Raw genomic sequence first — 26,807 nt, 5'->3', positions numbered from 1 at the left:
TTGCTTCCTGAGAGGCTTTATTTTAAGCTAAAACAGTTTTTCTTAACATTTCCCATTGGATATATTATCCAGTAGTTTTACCAATGAATATCTCTGTTGTAAGGGGAATCAAGTTAACAGGATACCATAGTTTACAAACACTCCTTGAATACACCTTTTACATCTGAGTGCCAATTTCAGCTTGATTTTCATAGAGGTTCAGATCCTTTTTGACTTGTTTCTTCTCTTCCTCATCAAGTTGGGCTTCAATCTCATTTGGATCAATATAGGTATAAAAGTAAGCCATGACAGCAAAAATTACACAAACTGCCAACAGCAAGGCAGCGAACAGCACATACTCTGCCCACTGGAAAAAATAAAAAACAAACACAGCCACATAACTTATCCATCAATATTTGTTCCTCAAAAGAATTACATGTTTTTACTGGTTGCAAGGAATGAAGCTAATTCAGGATATGAAACTAAGCACATAAAACAAATACATATGACTTGGATAGCTATGTATTAGGTGTATAAAATACATATTAAAGCAACTCATAATTTAGGCCCTTCTGAGCAGTTCTGTCTTCTATGAAAGATGGAAAGTTCTACAATATCCTCTTCCTGGAGGCATGGGAATGGAGCAAGAGACTTAAAAGAAACATTTAGCCCCTCTTTTTGGGCAAGTAATCTCATTTTTAAACCAGGCCAGCAGTGATCCTGCTTCCACTTAGGTCAGCAGTGAAGTTTCTGCCGAATACAGATTTAGGCAGAGAGTAAGAGCAGGAACTTTGCTTTCAAAGCACTGTCTTCCCCCCAGAAAACCTCAACAGCTCTGTTTCATGCTCCTTCTGGTTAATTTAGCAGAAATCAAGGCTGCCAGACGCATTTGAAAGACAGGTTCTCTCATCTCCCAAATATTCCTTTTGATTTAATAGGGAGTGCCATAAGCAGTCTGAGAAAGCCTTGCCCAAGTGCTCTTCACCAGGAGAGCCAGTTTTCACACCACAAGGAGCGAGAGTTAAAACCCACAGAGCCAGGAGGAGGGATGTGACAGGGCTGAGGTAGTCAGGTAAAGGTTCATTAGCAGAAAACAGAACTTTGGTAGGTTTTAATCCCATTAGTCTAGAATTTCAGCCCAGTTGACAGCATTTCCACACCATTAAAAGCTATCCATTGTAGAGGTTCTAGGAACTGCTGCCTGCGAGAGAAAAGGCCTGACAGAGCAAGAGGGAGGAAACCTTTGTCAGAAGTATTTGTTACAGTTATTTAATTTGTGTATGTACACTGAGGAAGTGCTGGGGAAAGACCAACTGAAACTTTAGAAGTGGGACCAGAAAACAAAATTACCACCCTGTTGTCACAGCCTTCAGCAGCAGTGTTAATCCAGACAGCTTATGAATATTCATAACTGTTACTTATATACTCCAGCGAGATTCAGTCAAGCACCAGTTCTACAAGTGACTGGTTCACTCTCACAGCTAACACGAGCCTCCTACATTCCAATTACAGATCTGCCCTAATGCTGATGTTCAAAAGTTGTGGTTGAGGATTATCAGCCATGACTCCCCCCCTGTAGTAGAGCTACCTTCTCATCATATAACATGAAGTTATGCTGGTTGGTTTTGTGCTTACCTGCTCGCCGAGTTTGGATGCTCCAGCCACAATAAGGACAATTATATTACCGACAGCCACCGTTAGCAGCCATCCTGCCTGCAGCACTGCCTTCATGTTAGAAGGGGCCTGTAGGAGTAAAGGCATTTAAGGTTTAGTCAAACACTGCTGTCACTTATTTTCTGATGTTTACTGCGTTCTTTAGATTGGTCCTCAGGGGGAGGAGGATTTCTTTGGGGGTTTTGTTGTTTTTTTCAATTAAAAATTGCTAGAGCACTAAATAGGCAGTGGGAAGGCTTTTAAGAGCTAAGAGATTCACAGTACTGACTATAAGACACCTTTTTCTTCGTACACACTGAGTAACCAACAAGCACATTTTACTTCTGAATCAGTCACACAAGGCACACTAATTTAAACCAAGTGCATCATAGCCTACCAAGTCACACCTGACAGTGTTCCCATTGCAGCAGTTTATAGACTCAGAATTAAGGGAAGAAACACACCGAGCTAATAATACAAACTGAAGTTGGAAGATAGAAGAGGAACTAAGAGTGTGCAATTAAACTGCTGCTAGAGACTGTATGGAGGAAATCTGTGTGGGGACAAGGTGGCAGCACTCGTTTGAGGGCTCTCCAGTTTGGTTCTCTAACAGTAGTATAGCTTCCAATTATTTTCAGTGGAAAGTTGCATGCAAGGAGATTTGAGGGCTGGTGGTTGAGTCTTCAAGCAATATAATTCAGGCTTGTTTTATGAGAAAACACTGAAGGGAAGTGAAACAAGGCCAACTTGCACCAGCCTATAGTCCTGCTAGGGACCTCTGAATGACATTATTGTTCAAAGCAGCAGTATGGAACCGCCGCTTAAAAACAAGAAATCACAAACGATCTTAACTTGTACCAGGGTGAGGACTCCATTTAGGACTTTTAATACAGTTATAGTTCTGAAGAGCAAAACCTACCTGTGAGTATGAAAACTCCAGGCCAGTGACAGAGAATACTACTTCTCCACATGTAAGAAGAAAATACTGAGGGATCTGCCAAGCCATGTGGACTGTATTGGGTGGGATATCATCAAAATACTTTAGACCAAGAGAGCCTGCAGTACACTGGAAATTAAAATAGCACATTAGTAATAGTGAGTCTGTGCAGTAAAGGCGTAAAGGCACTCCACATCATATGCCACAAAGTTTTGGGTGAGTAAGAAATGCTGTATACAAAGCACTGCATACCTAGTTCTGGGTAGTTATTTTACAGCAAACTTCATGCAGACCCTTAGGGTCTAACAAGGCTATGGATTTAAGGTCATTAGTGATGAACATGAATTCTTTCATCATATCATTATTATAGGCATTATTATTTTTATAGTTCATGATGGGTTTATGTCCTGTTTAACATACCAGAATTCTATCATATATACAACTAAGGGCAAGAGGAATAGTTCTACAAGTATTTTCTCTAGTTAAAAAAGCTGAGGTGAACCGTAATTCTGTATTGTCTGTCCAACAGCACTGGCAACTCACCTCATTAATTACAATCGTAATGGCACTGCCAAATCCAAATGCCTCTGAAGAAGCTGAACAAGAAGCTGAGTCTGTCATAGCTGTAATCTTATCTGTTCTGAAAAGGACAAAATACAGTTCAGACCATAGGTATAGACAATTGTATTCTATAACATAAAGGAGTTTTATGTCATTCTCCTAAGGGCAAGTATGTTTTCAAGTGGTTAGCTTAGGGTAAAGGAAAATGCTTACCTTCCACCTGAGAAGAGGGTATAATTGCTGTCAGAAAGTGGCGTCAGCATTCCAAAAGAAGTGCTACCCATAGTGATGGTGACATCTTCACCCAAATTGTTTATGAACCTTTAAAATGCAAGAGTGATGAAATACTAAACTAAATATGCTTAAGTCAAAGAACACAGGTTTTAGTTTTGAAGGAACTCCTAATCTCTTCAAGTGTGGCTAATGCAAAAAGCAAGCTAGCTGCACATCAGACCACTGCCTGCTAAGGAGAATGTCAAAAGCAAGCCTCAACTACAACCAGTAGTAAGCACAATCATAAGTCTATAAATGGAAGGTATAGAAGAACAGAAGTAGCAGTACTGTTTTTTCCCAGGATTAAAAAAGAGGTACAGACATGTGATTTGTGCTGCTTGACTCCACAAAAGTCTAGACAATAGAGTGAAACATCCACTTCCAATTTCAGCTAAGTTATACCCAAAGCAGATATGCAAGATAGCTTAGATGAATCGCGTCGCAGAAGTTCCTACATCCCATAAACATTGAGTGAAGCCACCAGCAAGTAAGAGTTCCTACAGTAGAGAAGACTGTGTTAAGCAAGAAGAGTCCACCCAAGATGCAGGCTGAAGAGATAGTCTCATTACTGCCAGAATTTGGGAGCAAAATAAACTCTACCTGATGAGATTATTTCCTTCTTCTGGTTTTGATGTGACCTCATCAGGCAGCTGGTAGAAAAGACCATTATGTAGATACTTCATTGGCATCAACAAACAGCTTAAGTGTGCACTAGTTACATAGCAGTGAGAATTAACAGTCCTCAGCGCAAGGCTCCAGACCTTCCCTTTTAGAATCCTACTAGGATATACAACTACTTGAAAATGCTGTATGACCACACTTGATTCTTGATGAAAGGTTAAACGTCCAGCTAAATAGGAAGTTGGTAGGGTTTGTTGTTTGTTTTGTTTTTTTTTTTTAAAAAACCCATCCTGCCCTGCTCTCTACAGCTCCTCTGTCTCACTGGTGCAGTGGGAACGGGAGCAACAGAAAACAAGACAGAGGGAAATGCTACCCAGAACTTGTCCTTTCAGCTTCACACACCCCACACATGTAGCTGCTAAGACAGCAGCGCACAGCTTGGGAATTAAGCAGACTTACCAACTTACCAAAACTGTGGTCTGAGGATCTTTAATTCCAAGAGTGTAACGGCTTTTTTCTTCCAGCTTAAGAGTTAGAGTAGTATTTCCATAAGTTAACGATGGTAAATGAGAGGTCTCAAATGTCATGTAGTCTGTCTAGAAAGATAAACAAATTGCTATGAGTTTCCATGTGACTCCATGTTTGTCTACACCTTTGAGGGAACGGTATGGACTCTGGGAAGTCAGAAATTCACATGTGCACTGCTTCCAAAGTCCCAGAGACCATCAGCATTTCCTGATTATTCAGGCTTTCAAGGTTTTTATATCAAGCACTAATTGAAATTGCTCACTGTTTTTTTTTATCCATTACTTTTGTTACACAAGCTTCAAAGTAACATGAGTTTCCTACAAGCACTATGGAACAGCTGTTATATTTCCCTGGGCATTTCTCACTCCAGACAAATCAGATTTCTCACCACCATGGAAAATGCATAAGACAAGATGCAACATTTTCGAAATAGCAACACCTCCTAACAGATGCAACTGCAAGCTGCATCTTTATGGTTTCAGCACAACAGAAGTGACTGTTACCAGGACATGTTTTCCATACTCTAAATATATTCTATGAGCAAAAAGTACTTAAAATGTTAGTCTTAGATTAATGAGTTTAATAAAGTGACCCTTTTGGTTTATAGGGTTATAAAAAAGTATTTTATAATTCAAGACATTCAGGTTATAACAAGTCTGTAGTAGGAAGTTGAGCATTTTACACCCTTCATTTTCAGGTACACAACATGGTTCTATCAGCTCCACATCAGCATACAACTTGGGTGCCCTTTTCTTCTCACAACTCAGCTTCTACCCAAGGTAAATTTGGAGGGAGTAGGGTTTATCCTCTTATATGGAAATAGGACTGCATGCTATCAAAGGACACGCTTCCTAACATCCCATCATTAAAAACATCCATCAGCTCCAATAGAGCTGCCAAGGTTATGCTGCAATAGGAATGAGGTTCTTTGACAGCAAAATCTGAAGCTTCTGTGGCTTCATCACATACACGTGATCGCTCACATTAAATGCAGTGATTTACTAGACCTGAATGGACTTTTATTGAAGGAAAGGATGATTTTGCTGCAAGAAATGGCACCTTGGCCTGGTTTCAGCCAGGATAGAGTTGATTTTCTTCCTAGCAGCTAGTGCAGCGCCGCACTTGGATTTAGGATGAGAGCCATGTTGATAGCATACTGATGCTTTCAGTTGTGGCCAAGCAGTCAGGGACTTCTCAGTTTCTCACACTGCCCTGCCAACAAGTAGGTGTGGGGTAGCCAAGCAGCTGGGAGGGGACACAGCCAGGACAGCTGACCCAAACTGGCCAAAGGGCCAGTACCTACCACATGGCATCATACTCCATATATAACTGGGGGAAGAGATATATAGCTCCATATCTAACTGGGAGAGTTCAGCTCAGGAACTAGCTGAGCATCAGCTCCAGGTGGTGAAGTGTGCTGCACATCACTTGTATACTCTTTCACCATTATTACTCTATTCCCTGTCTGTCCTGGTAAAGTGTCTTTATCTCAACCCACAAGTCTTACCTTTGAGGTTTTTTGGGGTTGGGTTTAGCTTACTACTTTTTTTTTTTTAGTGGGTTTTGTGGGGGGTTTTGCTTTTGTGTCTTTTGACTGCAGGGGGAGTGAGCGAATGGTTGTGTGGTTGCTTTAGCTGTCAGCCAGTATAAACCATGACACAACTTTTCAGCAAGAGTGAAGTTTCAGTTAGTTCAAAATCACTATTTTTGAAGTTTCTTGAAAAAAACCCACTCTTGGGGTGGGTACAGACTGGTACTACTTAGAATATTGAAATAGTTACTATTTCTTCATTTGCTGTCTTTTCCAGTATCAATTCATTCCACAATACCAAAAAAACCTTTACAATTATTATAGGAAAACATAAAAAAAGAATCAATTTTGAACCATTTAGTTGAGAACTGCTTTGTCTCACTCAATTAGGTATTTGGGGGGGTTAACTTGCTATTCCCACCTCTCCTTACTTACCGATTGCATGGGTTCTAAAATCACATCCGGAATTTGAGGTTCAAACTTAACTGTTGCACTGGTGGTACCCAGATTTAGAATTTTGATTTGGGACTGCCCAGCTGCAGGGAAGACTGGAAGAGTTTTCTGTAGGACAGAGAAGTTAAATCAGTGCCTTATCTCAAGTCACACAGGAAAAGTACTATAATTACTACTGTCTTAAGTATCTCATAATGCAAATTAGCATTTGCCTGATAACCTGTGATTGTCAAAGGGCTACAGCTTTAATAATGGATTTTGTTCCTAGTCTCAGTCTTCCAAGCTGTCTTACTGCTGCCTTGGGAAAGAAGTCTCTTATCCACAACAGTGGCTTCTGTGCCCAGATGCAGCTGCTCTTTGGTTATGTCCTTCAGCATGCTGCTGTTACCAAGGATGCTTTGCAGTTCAAGGAACAGGCTTTTCCCACACTCTGTGGCTGCCTGAGTTCTTGAGTTTCTTTGTACCATGTTCTGAGTCATTCCTCCCCAGCATTGGTGCTACTGAACTGTATGGGCACTGCCTGGTGTGGTACCACAAAGGAACTGAACTTCTGGAGACTCCATTTCTTGCTCTTTCAGAGTATCAAGAGTTGTGCCTATTTCAGTTCTGCACCCACCTTCCCTCCCTTCCCACACTTTTACCAGCTTCAGTCTCTTTACAGGTACACCACACAATAAAAGAACAGGTCTCCACCTTCACCCTTCTGCAGAAGACACTTGTGCAACAGTCTGGGAAGTTACCAGCTCTGGTGGTGTTTGTGCACAGCTCTGGCATTCAAGAAGAGAGCCTGGATGTGTCTGTACCAGCTGAAGGCCAGACACTTCTCTTTAGACTTCAACATGCAAAGTTGAATATAAATCTTGTTTTGCTGCTGGACTCTGACATCAAGAAGAGAATTCCTCATTCTTAACTAAAGCTATTTGAGAGTTGAGTATCTTGTCTTGATAGTGCATGAAGACAGGCAGGCACCTTTGGATAGCTATTGAGATCTTGGGCCACCTTCAAGAGGCATTGCTGATACCTCAGCTACAGAGGAAACCTTCAGCCAGTTCAGGCATGACACATCTGCTGGGGCAAGGAAAGTTAGGTGCAATGACTCTGACTTAAGCAGGGTTTAACCATGTCATGATCCTTCCCAGACTGTCACAGTTCTCCTGTCTAAATATCAGATGAGATCAGAGATACAAAGCAGGAGCCTGGTAGGTGAAACAAGTCACTGGGTTTTAGCCTTTAGTCTCATTTTAAAGACCTGAGGCTGCCTTTAATGGGTCATTTGTCAATGGCAGATACTTTGCAGGATGGTGCTCAGTTTTATTATGCTAATCACACTACCGCATTAACATTTTTCCTCCCTCTGCTTCTGTGCTCATGTACTTGGTGCCAAATCTAGGAGTCATAGCTCAGTATCCCCTTAAACACACTTTGTTCTGTATTAACAACTAAACTTTAGTAGTAAATACTTGTTTGTATTACTTGTACTTACGTCTATTTGCACTTGCAGAAGGGCAGCAGCAACAAAAGCCAAAGATGCAAGGAACATACCAACAGTGATCTTCCTCAGGGGCCTAATACAACAACAAAACACATAGGTGAGTTAAGACAAGTATTAATTCAAAGTTTTGGCTCTGAGCTGTTTTCTTTCCATGGAGGAAAACTCAGATGACCACAACTAACACCTCAGCACCATTTGAAGGGCTGATGTTATTACAGAAAGTGTTCTGCTAAGCTGGGTACCTCTCAATTCATAGTTACACTATTGGGAAATACATCTTTCCTGCAGCACCTTAATAATATGTCATTCTGCATCTGCTGGGCTCCAACACTGACTGAACATCATTATTACACTTCTGGAGCGCTCTGCAGGAAGAAAAAAGCTTTATCTAGAATAGTCATTGGCATTAAAACAAAGACAAGAAGTTAGCCCTTTAAAAAAGAAAAAGGTAGCAATATAGACACTAGTTATACTTAAATCAAAATATTAAACCAAAAAGTGAATTAGAAGATATCTACTGACATTCAGGTCAGCTGTAAGGGTAAATTTAAGGTAGATATTTTATTTGTGGCATCATTTGTCAGATGAAGAGTGTCCATAAATTAATGTTTCCAGTGCAGGACAAGCCCTTAGTTTTTCATAACTAGATGGAAAAGCAGCATTGCATTGTAGCCCTATAAAAATTCTTTTAAGAATGGTAGTCTTTCTGCCTCTCCAACTTGAAAGTGCTAGTCGCTTTATTACTAATGTTAAAAATTATGTGCAATGCCCTCTGAAGCTACACCTAGAAGGCTCCAGTAATCCAGAGTCTTCACTGGGAACGAGGAGAACCTTGTCTCAAGTAGCTTTAAGCCCAAAACACGACATTTTCTAAAGGATGCACATTGTGGTTCTACTTCACATATTTGGGGGGGAGGGGGGGGAAGGGAGGAGAGGGGGAAGGGGTAGACATAGGGGAAGTGGAAACCAGTAAACAGCATGTCTCCTGTCACTGAAAGCTTTTGCACTTAACTGGGAAATAATACTTTACTGTTATATTCTCTTTCTCTAGTCTGTGGTGCCTGTATATACCTCTTGCAGTATTCTACGTAATTTTAATTTTCACTTCTTCAAAATATTAACCCCATTTTAAATACACTACTTTCTCCTTAGCTGAGAGCTTGCTCTTGTTACCTTAGCGCTGGAAGAGCAGTTTAAAGAAACCACTAAAACGAGCCTTAGTTGAAGTCAGGTAAGCACATCAACTTACGTAAAATTTATCTTGCATTTCTTGATTAGAGGATAAATCACAGCATCTACAACTGGGACCATTATAATGATCAGGATTGGATTCACAGTCTGTTGAAGATGAACATAAGGGGAAAAAAATGTATTTTTCAAAGTCCTTTTTTAATGAAGGGCAATTTATATTGTACGTAAAAATAGTAATGCAAAAAAAACAGTCTTTGAGAAGTACTTAGAATTGAGACCACTGTACCTGCATTTGGTCTGGCTGAATCTGAATAGCTCCCTGGTAAAGGAAGAAATAAGTAGGTGTTAATATTATGACAAGCAACATTTACTTTTCAGGTCAGTTTTAATTAAGAAAAAAAAGCAAATAGAAAAGTAACCTACAAAATTCCCATCCATTGTTGTGGCCTGCAGCGTCCATCTTGACCCCTTAACAAAAAAGGGAGAGAAAGTTAAACACAGCAGTAAATCAATCTTCCAAAGTTCCTCTAAATTGTGAAGTAAAAAGCGAAGCACTGGGAAAGACATGCAATATAATAAAAAAATAAAGCTAGCTTACTACAGGAGTACTCTTACTCTGCAATGTCAACATTTGAACAGTGTGATCCTCATGGCCTGTTTCACTTCATTTACTAATTTCATGAAATAGAGTGGAAAATAATTTAGATGCAGAAATTATCTGGAGAGATGCTATCTGGCAAGGGCCATCCTGCACAGAACAGTACTGTGTGTCATGCATGGAAACCACCCAGGCACCCCACCTCACTGGTATGTCTGTCCTTCCTTCACACAGCCCAGCAGCGAGCAGCCAAGCCAGGCTCAGACCTGCCTTGATCCTTCTGCCCAGAAAACCTGCCTATATCTGGGTTTAGGCCTGAGCCAAGTACATGACAGGAACACGAATCACTGCATAGAATCATAGAAGGGTTTGGGTTGGAAAGGACCTTAAAGATCATCAAGTTCCACACACACCCCCACCCCTCCATGGGCAGGAACACCTCTCACTCAACCAGGCTGATCAAGGCCTCATCCAGCCTGGCCTTGAACACTCCTCCCCCTCCTCCCTGGGCAACCTGTTCCTGTGTCTCACCACCCTCTCGTGGTGAGAGCCTGTAACCACCTGCCATGCAGCGTTGTCCAAGAGAAGAGTTCACATAATATTTAATTCTGAATTTCATAGCAGGGCTGCCTATTTGTTACAGGTCACACAGGTGGTTACAGCGTACTAGACTACATTACAGTCTAATTTGGGTGATCTGGACCAAACTTCCTACACACTACCTTGGAGAAAGCATTCATCCCCTGGTGGTCTCAGATAACCTTCCAATTCATGCGTAGCAACAAAAGGCTGCTTCAGTCCACCAAGTGAATGAGAACTATGGGTTTATACTGCTGCTGAGGGTGTGAGGTATTTTTAACTAGTTTCAGTGATTAAGCAAACTGGCATGCGGGTCACTTCAGGCCTGGTTCTCCAGAGCATATTCCCTAGGACCTGACATTTCACCTCACAAGAGCAGAAGAAGCATTAAAACTAAGAAAGCTTTAAATTACTGTTTCTTCTGAGTCCTGGCTGGTAGGAGATTCAGAGAGGCCTCAGTCACTGAATCAGTCCTAGGCATGTCCAGGTAAACTGAGTTTCCCCTGGCTCAGCAACCAGGTTAAAGAATTCACAGAGTTATTTTCCACCCTCTTATAGGTGCCTTTTACATCTGGTGAGCTCAGACTACATAGTGACAACACACAGCTCTAATCATAGAATGGTCTGGGCTGGAAGGGACCCAAAGGATCATAGAGTTCCAACGCCCCTGCCACAGGCAAGGCCACCAACCTCCAGGCATGATCTAGGCAAGGTTGCCCAGGGCCACATCCAACCTGGGCTTGAACACCTCCAGGGGTGAAGCATCCATCACCCTTCTGGGCAGCCTACCTCAGCACCACACCACTCTCTGTAAAGAACTTTCCCATAACATCTAATCTAATCCTTCCCTCCTTTAGCTTTAATCCATTCCCCCTTGTCCTGCCACCATCTATCCTTTTAAGGATAACTCCTGTTTGTATGCTTCCTTCAGGTACTGGAAGGCTGCAATGAGGTCCCCCCACAGCCTTCTCTTCTCCAGGCTGAACAAGCCCAGCTCCCTCAGCCTCTCTTGGTAGGGGAGGTGTTCCAGCCCTCTGATCATCTTTGTGGTCCTCCTCTGAACCCTCTCCAACAGTTCCACATCTTTCTTGTATTGGGGGCCCTAGATCTGGACACAGTAGAGGGGAAGAATCGCCTCCCTGGCCCTGCTGGTCACTCCTCTTCTGATGTGGCCCAGGATACTCTCAGCCTTCCAAACTGCAAGACCACACTGGCAGCTCTGTTAAGTTTCTCATCCACCAGAACCCCCAGGTCCTTCTCAGCAGGGCTACTCTCAAGGAGCTCTTCTCCCAGTCTGTATATATGTCTGGGATTCTTCCGGCCCAAGTGCAACACTTTACACTTGTCAGTGTCAAACCTCATTAGGTTCACCTAGGCCCACTTTTCCAGCCTGTCAAGATCCCTCGGCATGGCTTCCTTTTCTTCTATTGTGTCAACCACACCACTCAGCTTGGTGTCATCCACAACACACTAATAGCCAAGCCAAATAATTTCTACTTTACCTGCTGGTCAAAGAGTGCCCAAAACATGGGAAGAGGGATGTAAAGGAAAAGCACCTTCAGCACCATCTTAGTCTGAGTGATCAGTCTTTTCTGCAGCAAAAGAGAAGCACACAAGAGGAATTACTAAAAAATAAAGTCCATAAAGGCACATCATGTAATGTTTCTTCATGTCCTGAAGTCTCTACATCATAGGTACTTCTGCTAATTTCTGTTAAAAAGTATGAGGTCTGCTTGTGGGTGTGGGAACGGCTGCTGGTTAAGTGTGACTGATATCAAAAACCTGTGCCTCTTGGTGTATAAACTGATGGCAGCCAGAGATTTAGAGGTAAGGAGCTTTTACTGAGGTCCAGGCAATGCTGTGTTTATGTATCTCTGCTGAAATTCCCAAGGACAATTCTGCACTCTGATCCCAAGACAAGTGTTATGGCCCTGTGCATTAACCATGACAGTCAATACCATGCCCATTTTTCCTTTCTGCAGTCATTAAACCAGGATATCTGTCTGCAGCCAGTTTACTGAGAAAAAGAGGAAGATAAGGACAATGTCTGCAGTTTTAGTAGCTCAACCTAACGTGTGCTTATTCAACAAGGGAAGTGGTCTTTACTTCATACCCCTCGAATTTCTCTGGGCAGCTTTTAATCACACAGCATCAACTCACACAGCTCTACTTTCTCCCACAAGAGTTGGGAAGAAATTGCAATCCCACGGAGCACTGAGGTTTGGCCAGACCATGAGCTTCAAGGCAATTAAGAGGCCCCAAAACAGTTTGCCACCTGCTTGAGGCAATGGATCAGAGCACGGAAGCTTAGGGTCAGGAGATACCACATCAGTACTTACATCATACTTCTCGCTTGCCCAGTCTAGCCAGTGCTCCCTCTTGGGGAACTCCTTGCTGCGATGCTGAAACCTGTTTTTGATGGCAAACTGAGGAGAGAGAGTTTTGATTAATGGCATTACAAATATTTATAAATGCTATAAGCTGCTTTGTCATTAAAGTTGACACTCCTGCCTCTAGTGTTTAGAGGGTGCTGGAAGCAGCTTATATTATGCTCCAAAGAGATTTTGCACTGAAAGCCTCACACTGCGTATCCAGTGGGGTGTGCACCTGCAATTAGGTGAACCAAGCAGCTCAGAGTAGAGTCTCTCAACAGGGGTTGCTGTTAGGAACTTGAAGGCCTGCCTACTTCAGGCTGACCTATGTACAACAGTAACTAGAAGAATGCACAGGTTTTCAGTGCTGAGTAGGAGTACATTTCACCACAAGAAGTTACATTATGTAGATCAAGGCCTTGACACTGAATATACACAAATCTAGTCCCAAAGGACTCCTAGGACTTTCTGCATGGAACATGCAGAGGCAAGTCTTAGGGGCAGCACCCTAAGCTATGGCCAAAGTCTCCTACAGAGATTTGGTTTTGACAGTGCTTGTGAGACAAGCAATGGTTGGGGCTATTGCAAGCTGGCAAAAAAAAAAAAAGGAAGCCCATGAATGAAAAAAAGTGCCCTGATCTCAAAGTTGAAGTGCTGCAAAGTTGGGACATGTGGTGCTATTCATGCAGATTGAGCTCCCCTCCTTGAAGGCTTGCGCTGACACATAACGCCCCCTGCACCACCCCCTACCTGGTACAGTGAGGATCAATGAACCTCTGCACTGTAAACACCATTCTTTTAATAAGCAATAAATTTTTACTGATAAGATATACTAGCAGCTCTGGTCTTGCCTTGGGTCAAGGCATGTTTGTCTCTCACCACAGGGCTACACAAAGGTGCACAAACAAGGAAGGAATAAGTTCCAGAAGTTGGGATAAGCTTTTACACATAACTGACATCTTTCTTTGTTTCCTTTGTGTACAAATTCACATATAAACCAGGCTATAAATAAAAGAACAGTCTAAATCTGTAGGTGTCAGTAAGAAGCCTTCTGTAAGAGAAAAATAAGAAACCTCAGCAGCTTTCCTCATATTATGAGATATTTCTGGTCTAGGCAAGTTCAAACAGTTTTAAAAACTGCTGTCAGGGTTTTGGGGAATACAAATAGTACTTACTCCAACGCATTTGGAAACCTGAATCATTATATTTCCTTGAGGTTTAACTTTCTTGTACATTCCGCTTCCAACTATGAACACCACTACAATATACAAACAGAAAAAAACAAAAGCAACTCATGGTTAACTGCACATAGCAGCAAATAATTTGGTACAGAAGCTGCAGCATCAAGGTGCTTCCTAAGGAGCAATATAATTGCTTATTGGCTTGTTATCATACAGTGAAAGAAATAAAAAAAAAATATAGTAGATTATTTCTATTTAAGACAAAGGACTAAATCTGGAAACTCTGGGTAAATTCTCAGTGGGATGTTAACTCACTTAAGGATGAAAACAAGGACCACTTTGGACCTTGGCACTGGCCTTCCTGTACCAGGTTAAGACAGATTTATGGGCTCCTTTTCAGGTGCCCACAACACTGCAGCTCATGTAGAGCAGGGACACGTGAGGCTGTGCCTGAACTACAGGACTTGCCAATGTGTCCTTGGCTCTCACACCCAGGCACATTCCCCAGCCTCACCCTCTCACATGTGGGGCAGGGACACGTGCAAACCCTCACAGGCACCCTCTGCTCTGGGTTGGGTGCCCGTGCAAGATGGCATCACCAGAAGCTGGAAACCCACACTGGGTGAGCTCCCAGCTGGAACCATGAGGTACCAGGACCATGAGGGACTGACACCTCTGCAGTTTCTTTGCCTTCGTGCTGCAGCAGAGTGACTGAGGGAGTGACCTGTGGTGCAGCTAGTAAACAGAGGTGTGAGTAATACTTACAGACCAGCTTGGCATCTCTCCAGCACAGGGAGTGATTGCCTTATTATACAGTTTGCTATACTGGACTATGGACAGTTTCCAAACCCACCATTTTCTGAGTTCTCACACTACATCCAAAACATTTATACACCCCAGTTGTCCAAGAAGTATAGACATTAAGTTATAATGTACAGGATTTAGCGGTATATTTGGGGTTCTTCCCAGCCCCCATCAGCCTCTACTGGTAAGTCAGTCTCTTCTGCAAAAGCAAGTACACCAGGTTAACCCCACCTGCCCCTCACCCAAGGAAAAAAAGTAAAAAAAAAAACATTTGTAGAAACAATGAGATGTCTGTAGAAATTGATTCCTGGAGATTTATACCACTTTCTTGTAACGTTGAGACCATTATCATCTAGCGATACCTATAACTGAAGCAGCAAGATGGGAACAGTCCCACTTACCCAAGGCGATAGCCATGAGGGCAGCAGGAACTCCAAAAGCTAGTGGATAACACCGCTGTTTGCTGTGAATGCCGCACTCTTGAGCTGAAACACAAAGCAACATCAACTCAAAGTCCCAGTCAGAGCTGCCAATATTTCACATAGGGTTTCTGTTCTTTTGAAAGAATGGCTCAAAAGACTTCAGAAAAAAAATTAAATCTGGGCTGATGTTATTGACAGAGTGGATGATCATTATTCAACTTATCTTTCAATACTGAAAGAGGGAAATTAATATTATATAAATCACAGGATTGTTGAAGTAGAAGGGGTCTCTAGAGGTCATCTGGTCCAATCCCCCTACTCTAGCAGGGCCACCTAGAGCCAGTTGGCCCAGGATCATGCCCAAGTGATAAATAACTCAAGCTGGAAACTCCACAACCTCCCTAGACAACCTGTGCCAGTGCTCAGTCATCCTCACAGTGAAAAGGTGTTTCCTGATTGTCCTGGTTCTGGCTAAGCCAGAGTCAACCTCCCCAAGCAGCCAGCCCAGGTGAGCTGAATTAGCCCAGGCTGTTTCCACACCACTTGACATCACTCCCCCATAAAAAGGGCTGGTCAGGGAGGGGTGCTTCTGGGTGCCTCCAGGCCAGTCTGAGCATTTGGTTGACTCGTGTTGTGCAGTACTTTGTGTTATCATCAGGTCAATTAGGTACTCTGTGTTATCACACATGTGATGTGCAAGTGACACACATGTTATGTATGAGTGAAATTTGCTGTGGCTGTTTTTGTTCCCCTTTCATGATGCTTTTGTCAGTAAACTGTCCTTATCTCAACCCACAGAGGCTCTGTCCTTTTCTTTTCCAGGAGTGAGTGGTGTGTGGTGCTCAGCCACTGTTTGGGGCTGAACCACCACTCTGATGTTCAGAGGGAACCTCCTGTGCCAGGTTGTGCCCATTGCCTCTGGTCCTGTCACAGGGCACCACTGAGCAGAACCTATCTGCATCCTTGTCCTGGTTCTTTGCAGCCTCCCTTCAGGTATTTATGTGTATCAGGAAGATCCCCCTGAGCCTTCTCTTCTCCAGGCTGAGCAGTCCCAGCACTCAGCCTTTCCTTAGGTGAAATTTACACTTAGTTTTACACTGAGGAAAGAAGAATCCTTCTTGTTCTAGCTTCATTCTAGCTCAAACAGATGCTCTTGGTGGAAAAGGAACTAGTTTACAAAAGTTTGTGGCAAGTTCATAAACAAGATAAGTAACATAACAAGTGTAACTTTTTTTAAAAGTTAGCAAGCAAAACAGTCCCTAGTAGTCGTCAGTGATTTGACTTTATTCACACATCCTGAAGTGATGCTCAAACTCTCAAACTGTTGATGTAGCTACTAACAGGGAAAAGTAAAAACCAGACATTTCTTACTTTTTTCACCATGCCTCCAAGAGGAGAATTAGAAAGTTTAATTTTGGAAAAACAAAATAGCTTGGAGCTATTTAATGTCTTTAGTTGTACTAAACTTTTAATTAGACCTTTACAGGACATAATGTTATCACTATCCTCAGCTGAATTCGTTCGTTTTTCCAAGGTAATTTTCATCCCATGTCAGCATGGAAGTAAACTGTACGTTGTACCTTATTTATATCTCCTTCCATTTTGAGAATAGATAGAACTTGCATTAAGCAAACATGTAAAATGCTCCAATAAATAAATCCAAAAGGACAGAATTTCAGCCCAGTGCTTTATTCTAAGAACTTTATCGGCGTTTTCTTTCTTTTGAAAAAAATAAGAATAAAAAAAAAAAATCCTTTCTGCAACTCCTGCCAAGCCCATCCCTACAGCACCATCTGTGTAAGCTTGCCATGAAAATCCACATGCATATGGATCAGCAAGTTGTTTTAGGACCATGCTGTTCATTGTAAGCAAAAGAGAAAATAACTTTCTCCTTTGACAATTAAAAGCAGCATTTGCTTCATCACACAAATAAACATGTTTGTATGTACATAGATGCTTCTATACTTTGCATGGACACACCAGAATCTCCACTCACAGAGTGGAGAGATTCCTCCTCTCTCCCCACCAAAAAGTACAACTCTTTCCTGTGTGATGGCTTTAAAGGCAGTGGATGTGGTGCCATATTTGTATCTCCATGGAATTAAAACATGCATTAGGCATAAGAGTTGATGGCTTCAGCATACTACTTTAGGATGTGAAGTACTAGATCTGAAGGTAGGTCACATCTCAAGCTGGCTCAGTTTTGACAACAGCTGGATGACATGCAAGAAAACTTGAAAGTTCTTTGCCAGATAACTCCACCAGATGATCCACAGAGGGACCCAAACTATTCATTTAAACTTAGACTGCAATACAACAGTTATGTTTCTTAAACTATTTAGACATCAATAAAAGATGTGGCCTTACCTCTGAGAATTGGGGTGATTATAGTAGAAATGAGACTTCCAGCATTAATGGACAAATAAAAGATGGAGAAGAATCTAGATCTTTGCTTCTCCTATAGTAAAAACAAGAGGTGTTTAGAGAAGATTAGCCAGAAACACATTGATTGGCCTAGACTGAGCCCATCAGCAGCTCTGTTTGCACAGTTCAAGACCAATAGTTATCTATTTCCTTCCCAAGCTACCCAGGAAACACTAGAGTAATGCACACTTCTATTATTAGAGCATTACAGAGGTCAAACATTAGTATTTGTATGATTTAAACTCTCAAAGACCTTCTTACCTGATGATCTTCAAACTGATCTCCACCAAATGCTGACACACAAGGCTTGATCCCACCAGTACCAAGTGCAATGAGGATCAAGCCAATCATGGACAGAGCACTGGGATAAAGTAGAAGAGGGAAAAAGTTAAAACCACACTTCCTTAAAGCATATGTAAGAGACCGATTGCAGGACAGTTGAAGTTCAAGGAGCATAAGTGTAAGGCGTAAGTTGTCCCACCCTTGATCAACCTGGAAAAAATCCCATGTATGGGGAAACTCACACGTGCAATGACACCACGTCAGGATCGCCATCCCTGTTGTGATCAGTCAGGTCATTTATGGAGCTCACAGCCATAACTGCCTGCCCAATGGTATAGACAATGGACAGGGAGACAATGGTCCTGTAATAAAGCAAGGTGATAACATTTTAAAAGTTAACACAGTTACACATCCTGATTCAAAGCTACTTGGTGAAAAATCACAATAAAACAGATACAACAAGTTATGGAGGCAGCTTATCACAAGCTACTATAAAAATCTGGCCGTATACCTCTGTCACAAAAATCCTATTCTGTTTTTTAATTATTATCTTAGCTAGCCTTGTTTAAGTAAGCAAAGTAAGCTAACAAATGGAAACTTTAGTTATCACCAGGTTATAGGTGATACTTATCTTCAGTGGTTGCCTTTTTAATAACTAACTTGAGAATGGCATTACCCTATTATACCTATGAATTTCAAATGGACTGCTCTATATCATTGAAGTATGCAATTCATACTGATATTAATATTATTTAAATATTCTCTATGTTCTTATTTATTTTAGCTGCAAGGAGTGAAAAAGCTAATTTAAAAAGAAAGATGTTCTTAAAACATGGAAATCCCCCCAAAATGCTGTTGTGAACACCAGTCTCTCAGTTGTAAGCATACCAACATCATTAAACTCAGGGCTAAGCGAGAGCAGCACCAAAAAAATATGGACTGCAGGCTTCCAGCCTGATTCCCTCTGTCAGGACATGCCCAGGAAGGTAACACTACAGCATCACCAGCCCCCACCACTACACCTTTACAACACACACGATTTTAACTTTGTTTAAGCTTAAGTGAGTCTAGTTTAATCCATGCTCATCTGCTTCCTTGGTTGGAGCTCCATTTGACAGATGTAGACACAGGTCTGTAGTTTGAAGGAAAAGCAGGAGAATTTATTTAAAACTCCAGTTTGCAGGAGAAGCAGGCCCAAACCCAGTGCAGCCCATGGTGATGAAGGGCAAGGCTTAAGGACCTAGGGCAATGTGAATCTATTTAGAAAGGCAAAAGAGCCTCAGAGCAAGCTTGAAGCATCCTGATACAAGAGGGACAGGGGAAGCACCACTCACATCATTGACCAAGTTCTTCCCACTTTAGAATAAGGTTTCTCTGATTTAAAAAAGTTTTTTCCCCTGTAGTGGGGTAAAAAAAATATATATATACAGAGTGGGGCAACAATGAATGTTATGGAAGTGCTAATTTATCTGCAAGATAAATTGCTTTAACAGCTTGGGAAGAGTTCCCAATTGAAATTAAACCTGAGCAGGAAAGAAACATAGGAGTCTCACAAATGAGAACCAGAAGTGAAGACAACACTCACACAACTGGCACTGCATAGGCAACACCCAATTAGAAGAAGTGATTTCTGTACAATTTCCCTCCCCCCCAAGAATTTTACATCTAAAAGTATGTGAGCAGGTCCCAGCACACCCCTTGGCAGACATCGCACAGAGTACATGGACCATATACAGTTTTAGTCTCTCCTACAAGAGAGTTTTGCAGCACTTGGGTAACCTCCTCCTCTTGCCATCATATTTTTTTTTTAAATAATTTTGTTGTTTAAGACTTCCTTATGGCACCCTGATGGATATTTTAGGTCATCTATACACTAAAACCAAATTTTTTTTTTTTCCCAAAAAAAAAAAAGAGGTTTTTCTTTTCAAGCTTAAAGTTCCAGTTTTAAGCCCTGAACCATCCTACTGAGCTCCTGTTAAGGGTCTGGGGGCTTGCTACTGTGGCACCAGTATACACAAGTACCAGAGGAGAAGGGATGTAAGGTCTGCAAAGACAATAAAAACAGATTAAAAGCCAAAATTGATTAAAAAAAAATAAATGGTACTATCTGAAGAAGGGAGTGCACATATGTTCAGGCTGCAATCTGCAAGATCCCAAGCTACTTACAATAGCTTACATCATTTCAGGCCAGCACCACAAAATGCACTTGCCAGTGGTTGCAGCCCTGGTCTCCCAGAGGTTGTTGACACAGCAGAAGATGGTGCAGCTTTCAGCTGACCAACTGCACAACCAGCTTCATCTCTAATCTCTGGGAGACCTTTGACAAGTCAGCTAACATTCCTGACTCATATCCCTCCATAAAATCTTTATTGTGCTTTTTTCTGGCAAAGTAAACACTATTAGAATCATGACCTCAGTAAAGGAGAGCAAGACCAGGCTGTTGGAAGTAATTTGGTTACATTTCAAAGCACTTCATTCTGTATTACTTTTCTGAGCAACTAGTGTGCAGGTAGAAACCCAGAACTGAATGAGAGTGCTGTCCCTCAGGAAAGCCTCCTGCTGAGCTGCCACAGCAATACTGAAATCACAGAATATTTTAGAATACTGTCTAAGGTCAGATCATACCAGATAACACAGTATTTCACTATTTCCTTGGCCACCTGGTAGGTACAGATTCAATCCAATGCAATTACAACCTCCTGTATCTAGTTATTTTCAGAGCCTGGTGAATACCTTCTTGCTTTAGTTTACATTTCATCCAGATGAGAGAAAACAAACGTGCAGCACACTTGCAAAGCAAGCTACTACCCTTAACTGATTCACAAATTCACAGAATTGTAGGGGTTGGAAGGGACCTTGAGAGATCATCAGGTGATTAGGAGAGCTGTAACATTCGTTAACTTGTAGTGCAATTTCAGGTCAGAGCTAGATCAATTAAAGCCTCAAACTTTGGGGAAAGAACCCCCCCAGTCCTGGAGTAGCCAACACCAGCTCTGAAGCTCTCGTTCTGAGCTGCTGCGTTAGGTGATGGTTTAAGCAACACTGATCTCATTACTTCCATGCTTTTCAAAAAAGAGATGAGCTTTCATGGGGTTTTTTTGGTTGGTCTGTGAAGAAACACTCACTTAAACTTCCCCAGCCAAGAGTCCGCAATGAGCGCTCCGAGGATCGGTGTCAAGTAGCAGAGCGCCACGAACGTGTGGTAGATGGCTGTAGCAAAGTTGTCATCCCATTTCAGGAAAAACTTGAAATACAAAACGAGCACCGCTGCAGGAAGAACAGGACAACAGGTTACAAACCAGAGTCAGGGCTGGGTAAGTAGCAGTCGGGTACGGGAAGCGGGACATACCTCGCATGCCATAGTAGGAGAACCGCTCGCAGAACTCATTGATGACGATGAAGAAGATGCTCAAGGGGTAGCCAAAACAGCTTACCTGGAGGCAAGAGACAGACAGCATGAGGCCAGAGCAGTGCAGCACAGACTAACACTGCTTACTGCGACCTAAGGCTTGAGCAAGCTCAATACAGGCTCATCAGGGGCACGTAGGTACTCAGGGGTTAGGAGGCTGCATAAACTTCTACAGAACGATGCTGGTTTACACGAACCAAGAGTCATTTCCTATTTCCCCCCCCTTAGCCCCAGAGCTCTACAGACTTCTCAGCTGCCCTTTGCAGGAGATCTTTGGCAGTGCTATATTCACCCTTCAAACCCTGCACTAGGCACATTTGGAGTCTTCAGTGTCTAACTCTTAGACCTATCTCATCTGGTACCCAAAAATAAGCAAAAAGCCAATGTTTTTGAAACAAAATCAAAACCCAAAGCCAACAGATAAACCCCACCACACCAAACCCCCACAGCACACCAAAATTAGAAGCCTGGGGCTATTTTTAAATACCTCCCGTTGAGACAGATAAACATTTTACTGAAACAAATCTCCTGGGAAGCCTCCCTATCTTTGCAAATATTCTGTTTGATGAAGAATTCTTCCCTTCTTCAGACTTGCTGAATGAACCAACTTTACTCCTAACCTGAAATGGCATTAACTGCCAAATTTACTGAGCCTTCACCTGCCATGAAAGGCATCTCTACAGTCACCATCACACAGCCTGTGACATGGCTCTTGCCATTGCAACAAAGGGAAAAAAAACACACATCAGGTACAAATCTTTCTGGTCACCTACTTTTCTTGATGGATGAATACATGATGCAGCTTCTGTTAGATTTACAAGGAATGCGAGTCAAGCATAAACCTCCCTCTTTGCTGTTTCAATGGATTTAATTATGCAAGTTGCAAGAACCATATTTTTATTAAGCCTCAGCACATCCCAAAGGTAAAACAGTTATGAAACTTAAGCATGAACAAGAAAAGGGGGTGGCATTGGTTGTCTTCATGTTGTGAGGATTTAGAAATCAAACCAATCCTTACTTCATGCAAAACAGAAAAGTGTTAACTCTGTTGATCCAAAGGAAAGACGCTGTCTGTGGGGAAAACCCTGTCTGACATGAATAAATCCAAGCCTGTGTCTCCAGCAGAGACCCTGGACAGAGTCTTCATGAACAATGCAATGTTTCACGAGACTTGTCTCTTACGATAAGCTTTTTGCAAATACTGCAAGAGAAATGGAAATAAGCAAGTGTGGCAAGAGTATTGCTGACTGACTCAAATACAAGGATGTCCAAGGAGCCTCAACAGCATGGATCTTTTATCAGCTGAACCCAGTGTAACATGCTTATTGCCATGGTTTGATAAGCTGGCTGAAAGAATCTGACTTCAGCAGAAGTGAGTGCCAGGTTCAGCTTTAGAGCAAGAGAAGTTAGAGGCCCAAGTTCCAATTTATCAAATCCTCCATGGGCAGAAAGAAGTATCTCCAAAGGAAGACCATCCACATACATCCTGAAGTTAAATGAGATCTACACAGCTAGCCTTAACTTGGACACAGGTTTTTGGTAGACTGTAGTTCATACAGAAGAATGCCACCCAGCCATGCCCATCACTAAGCCACACAAACATGGGTGCTCCTGAGGAGGTGGATGGGGAACCACACTGGGAAGGTTTGGCTTGGCATCCCCAGATATACCCAAAAGGTTTTGACTTCAGCAGTTGTTGGGTGAGGCCCTAAAAAAACAAGCCACACCATGCAGCTGGTTTCTGCCAGTTACACCTAGCTGGGGAAGAGAGGGTATCCCCATCTGAAGCAGAGACATCCTTTCCTGTGTCTGGCCTACCTACAGAGGAAGGGACAGGGCAGTCATAGCAGGACCCACATCCACTAGAACTTCACAAAAACCTCACTAAAACCTTTTAGTTCTCCTCAGGATTCCCAAAACTCCACAGTGTTAGGCCATCACACTGCCCAACAGGTTGCATAAGCAGTGGTACATGCTTATCTGGGGAGGTAACAAACTTCCACCAAGGTTGAGTTCCTGTTTTAAGTCACCAATACTCATGTCCTTGGTGGACACATGCTGACACAGCAGCCACAGATGTGTTTTTAGCAGGTTCCCCCAAGCTGGTGGAGATCTGCATCTCACAGCTGCAACTGAGCATGAACAGGGGCACACAGCAGAAAGGGTCTTTTCCCAAGGCAACAGACCTTTTCTTTTCCAAGATGATACAAGCAAGAAGAGAATGTGTAATTATACCTTAACAATGTACAGTCTCTATTGTACTCTTAAATGTCTGGCATGTTATACCCACGTGGACATGCACAGAAACATCTTCTGTTGTGATCCCTACGGGCCAGAAAGCACTGGATCCACCACTGGAGAGGTAAACCGAAGGTTATGTTTTATAATGTAACCTCCCCCTGCCCTGAAGATACCAGGCACAGGTCTGATGCCACCCCGCTGCACAGCTTTGACTTTGGCTGCTGAGGAAGCCACTAAGCTGTGAGAAAGCTGTGGGGAAAGTCTAGAGATTAAAATCTTGCAAGATAAGAAAAGCAAAGACTGAAATGGGGTTGCTGAGGCAGGTGTCGTTGACAGTTCAAAGATTCAAGAGGAGGAATGCTAACACCAAAAGGGTCCTAAAGAGACTTGACAGATGACAACAACTCAGCCACATGAAGGATGGGCTCCAGGGAACCTTCCCCTCCCAATCCATGTCTGCTCAGTCAGCCAAGTCTCTCCAGACATTGTACCAGTGTGGTTGGTGGGCACACTGAGGCTCAGCTTGCATTTGATGAGCCACCAGGCTGCTTTGCATGCGGTGGCCAAAAACTCCCGTTTGTTCTTTCAAAGCATATTTACAGGACCATTTTTTTGGGTGCAGTATGAAGTTACCTGAACAGTGTAACCCAAAGACAGTCAGTGTGAGAACTTTTTATAAGAGAAAATGGTACTTACCGACTTGCCTTTACTTTTTGCAGCTGTGGAAGGGACAAAAAAGAAAAAGTTAGAGGAGTGTTACTTAGCAGTTTCCATTAAAACCACTGCAAGACACCAGAGAAAGTTCAGCTCAAAACAAGTTACAGAACAAACACACCATCGTTGAGGAAGAGTAAATTTTCAGTTTAAGGTGAACTGAAGGGTTAAGGAGGTTATTGGGAAAAACTTTGCTTGATTGTCTTTTGTTTTTCCAGGCTCACGTACAGAACCAGGAAAAATAAAAAAAAAAAAAAATCAAGGACTGATGAGAAAAAACGTCCCATCCTACTGTGACTGCTCACTGTACATCATCCAACATGGTGGTAAACCACACACAGAAGGTGAATCCTGTTTTAATTCACTCTCATGGATGTTACTCTAAAGGAATAACCTGAAGATGCCCTATCAGGGGCGGCTGCCAGGTCCTGAAAGGAACAAGGTTCCCATAGCTCAGACCCAAGGAGTGCTAAATACGCATCCCAGTGGAGTGACACATATTGGCAGTCATCCCCATAACCTGGAGATTAACCTTGGAAGCACAGGGGAGGGGCCCACCAAAGCCAGCAAGAACAGACAGCTGCTCACAGCCCTGAAGTCACTTTCAGTTGTGCACACCAGGTTTCACTACCCCTGGCAACCCTTCAGCTTGCTCAGCTCAGGGGACAGGCCCAAAGGCTGAACCTACATCGTCTCAGATAAAGGCCCTGTGCCCACATAGCGGATGTCAGCATTTCCTATAAAGCCACATGAGCGAGGTCTTATCTTAATGATAATGAACAAGTTCAAAATATGAACTTTGAAATCCCTGCTTGCAAATGAAGTGTGCCCACAGCGGACCTCTAAGAAAAATGTGTTTGCCAAGATCATTCAGTCCATAGTTCGCAACAAATGAAAACAGCTGACAGCAACACTGGTGTTTGACACAATGCTGCATAAAGTCACCTTCAAAAAATGATTTAAACAAATTATTTTGATGCTCTCCTTCACTGCTGCAGACAACACCGTCTGTTGTGATGTAGGTAATTAAAGAACCCATTTTCTTATAAAACAAGTAACATTCACACAGTGCTAACACATCAACTTTGGGGCACATACAGATACCCAAATCATTAAAACTATTAGTAATGTTTCTTACACAACTCACGGGAACAGATACACAAAGGATGCCAAGGCATTAGCTATAGAGACTGCCTACATAACTCCTTCATTATTTCCAGTTGCTGACCTTTCCAGCACACATGTACCACGGTGCCAGCTTTTTGGGTTTGGTGTTTGATTTTTTTAATCAACATCAGTTTGAGCAGCCCCTTCCCATAGTTGCCCAGAAGCTCTAAAAACATACGGGGAAGGGGGGTGGGGAACTTGTAGCTTTCACTAGTGCCTCATCGGACCAAGTCCTCGTCACCTCTCATTCACGCCCACAAAGAAAAGAACCTCCCGCTTTTGCCACAAAACCCTGAGGCGCTTTACATCTTACCTCGAAGCAGTTACGCACTTTGTACTCCCTTAAGATATTAAAACCTTTCTAAAGAGCATTAAAACAGAAGGCACTGAGTTCTTGGCTCAGGCACTCAATCTAAATAGTTAATTGGTGGGTTTCTCTCTCACATTTGCAGCTAAGGCGGGGCCGGGCTTACAGCTCCGACCCCTCCCATAGCAGCTCTAACCCAGCGCGGCTCCCTGCGCTCGCTGAGATGCTACAGCTCTTGCGGGTCATGGTCCGTGTCACAGGATGGGAACGCAGCTCCTTTCTCCATGGAACAGTCCCAGCTAGTTGAAAACCTGGGCCACAGGCACGAAGTTTAACTCTGTACACAGTCATACTGTCGCCCACGATGTTCCCTGGCTCTAGGGTGAGCCTGGTCTCCTGCCACTCCTTAGAGCAGTGCTCACACAAGGATGCTGTTGCTGCCATCAGGGCATGGGACTTCAGGAGTCCCTGCTTCATTCACACCATGCTCTTCCAGAAACCACGTAAGCAAGCCCGTAACGCAGCAAGCCTGATGTTACACGCACAGACCCAGCTGCAACGAGATTTTTTCGTTCCCTGAGACACCACCGTTTTCCCAGCCGGCACTGCCGAGCTCTGCCCGCCCATCGCTACGCTTTCCTGCCCACAGAGGATCGATCTGCCCGCTGAAGACACGGTGGCAGCTCCTCATATTTCGGGCACCTCAGGTTCTTCTCCTACACGAGACAAGCTTTCCCCAGCTCGGGAACTGCTACCCTAGAGAAGGGTGCCAACAGGAGGAAGGGATGGCTGATAAAACCGAGGCGTCCTCAGCCCTGCGCTGAGCCAGCCCCGGCGTCCCAGGACCCCTCGGTCAAGCAGCCAGCTCCCCGCGGGCAGCCCACAGCCCGGCAGGACACCGTGGGCAGCGGGAAGGTGGCTTGAGGACCCTCCCCGCTCCCCATCCCTGTGGCATCTCATCCCGGTGACGACATCTCATCCCGGCCCGGGATGGGGGAAGAGGGGGGTGGAGAGGAGTGTGGAGGAGGGGGCATATCCCACCCCAAGTCCCCCGCCGCCCCATCCATCCCATCCCGCGGCACCTACCC

General features: G+C 43.1%; 1 protein-coding gene across 1 annotated transcript; it reads right to left on the bottom strand.

Annotated features, from left to right (window-relative positions):
• On the bottom strand, positions 1-26,410 carry SLC15A1 (solute carrier family 15 member 1; the record flags this gene model as incomplete). The annotated part of the gene is made up of 23 exons (XM_084280136.1): positions 1-346; positions 1,615-1,722; positions 2,552-2,698; positions 3,113-3,209; positions 3,344-3,451; positions 4,004-4,053; positions 4,492-4,620; positions 6,519-6,644; positions 8,020-8,101; positions 9,278-9,366; positions 9,506-9,538; positions 9,643-9,687; positions 11,899-11,988; positions 12,736-12,822; positions 13,944-14,026; positions 15,155-15,238; positions 17,543-17,633; positions 17,861-17,960; positions 18,124-18,243; positions 21,007-21,148; positions 21,231-21,315; positions 24,228-24,250; positions 26,269-26,410. The coding sequence occupies 23 exons, from the start codon at positions 26,408-26,410 to the stop codon at positions 158-160; spliced, it is 2,250 nt and encodes a 749-aa protein (XP_084136262.1). The 3' UTR covers positions 1-157.
• Between the last annotated feature and the right edge of the window lie 397 nt (positions 26,411-26,807).

The sequence above is a fragment of the Gallinula chloropus genome, assembly GCF_964237585.1.
Source record: "Gallinula chloropus genome assembly, chromosome: 1".
In the NCBI taxonomy this organism is placed as follows: Eukaryota; Metazoa; Chordata; class Aves; order Gruiformes; family Rallidae; genus Gallinula; species Gallinula chloropus.
Note: the sequence above shows the minus strand (reverse complement) of the source record. Positions and strands in the feature narration are given on the sequence as shown.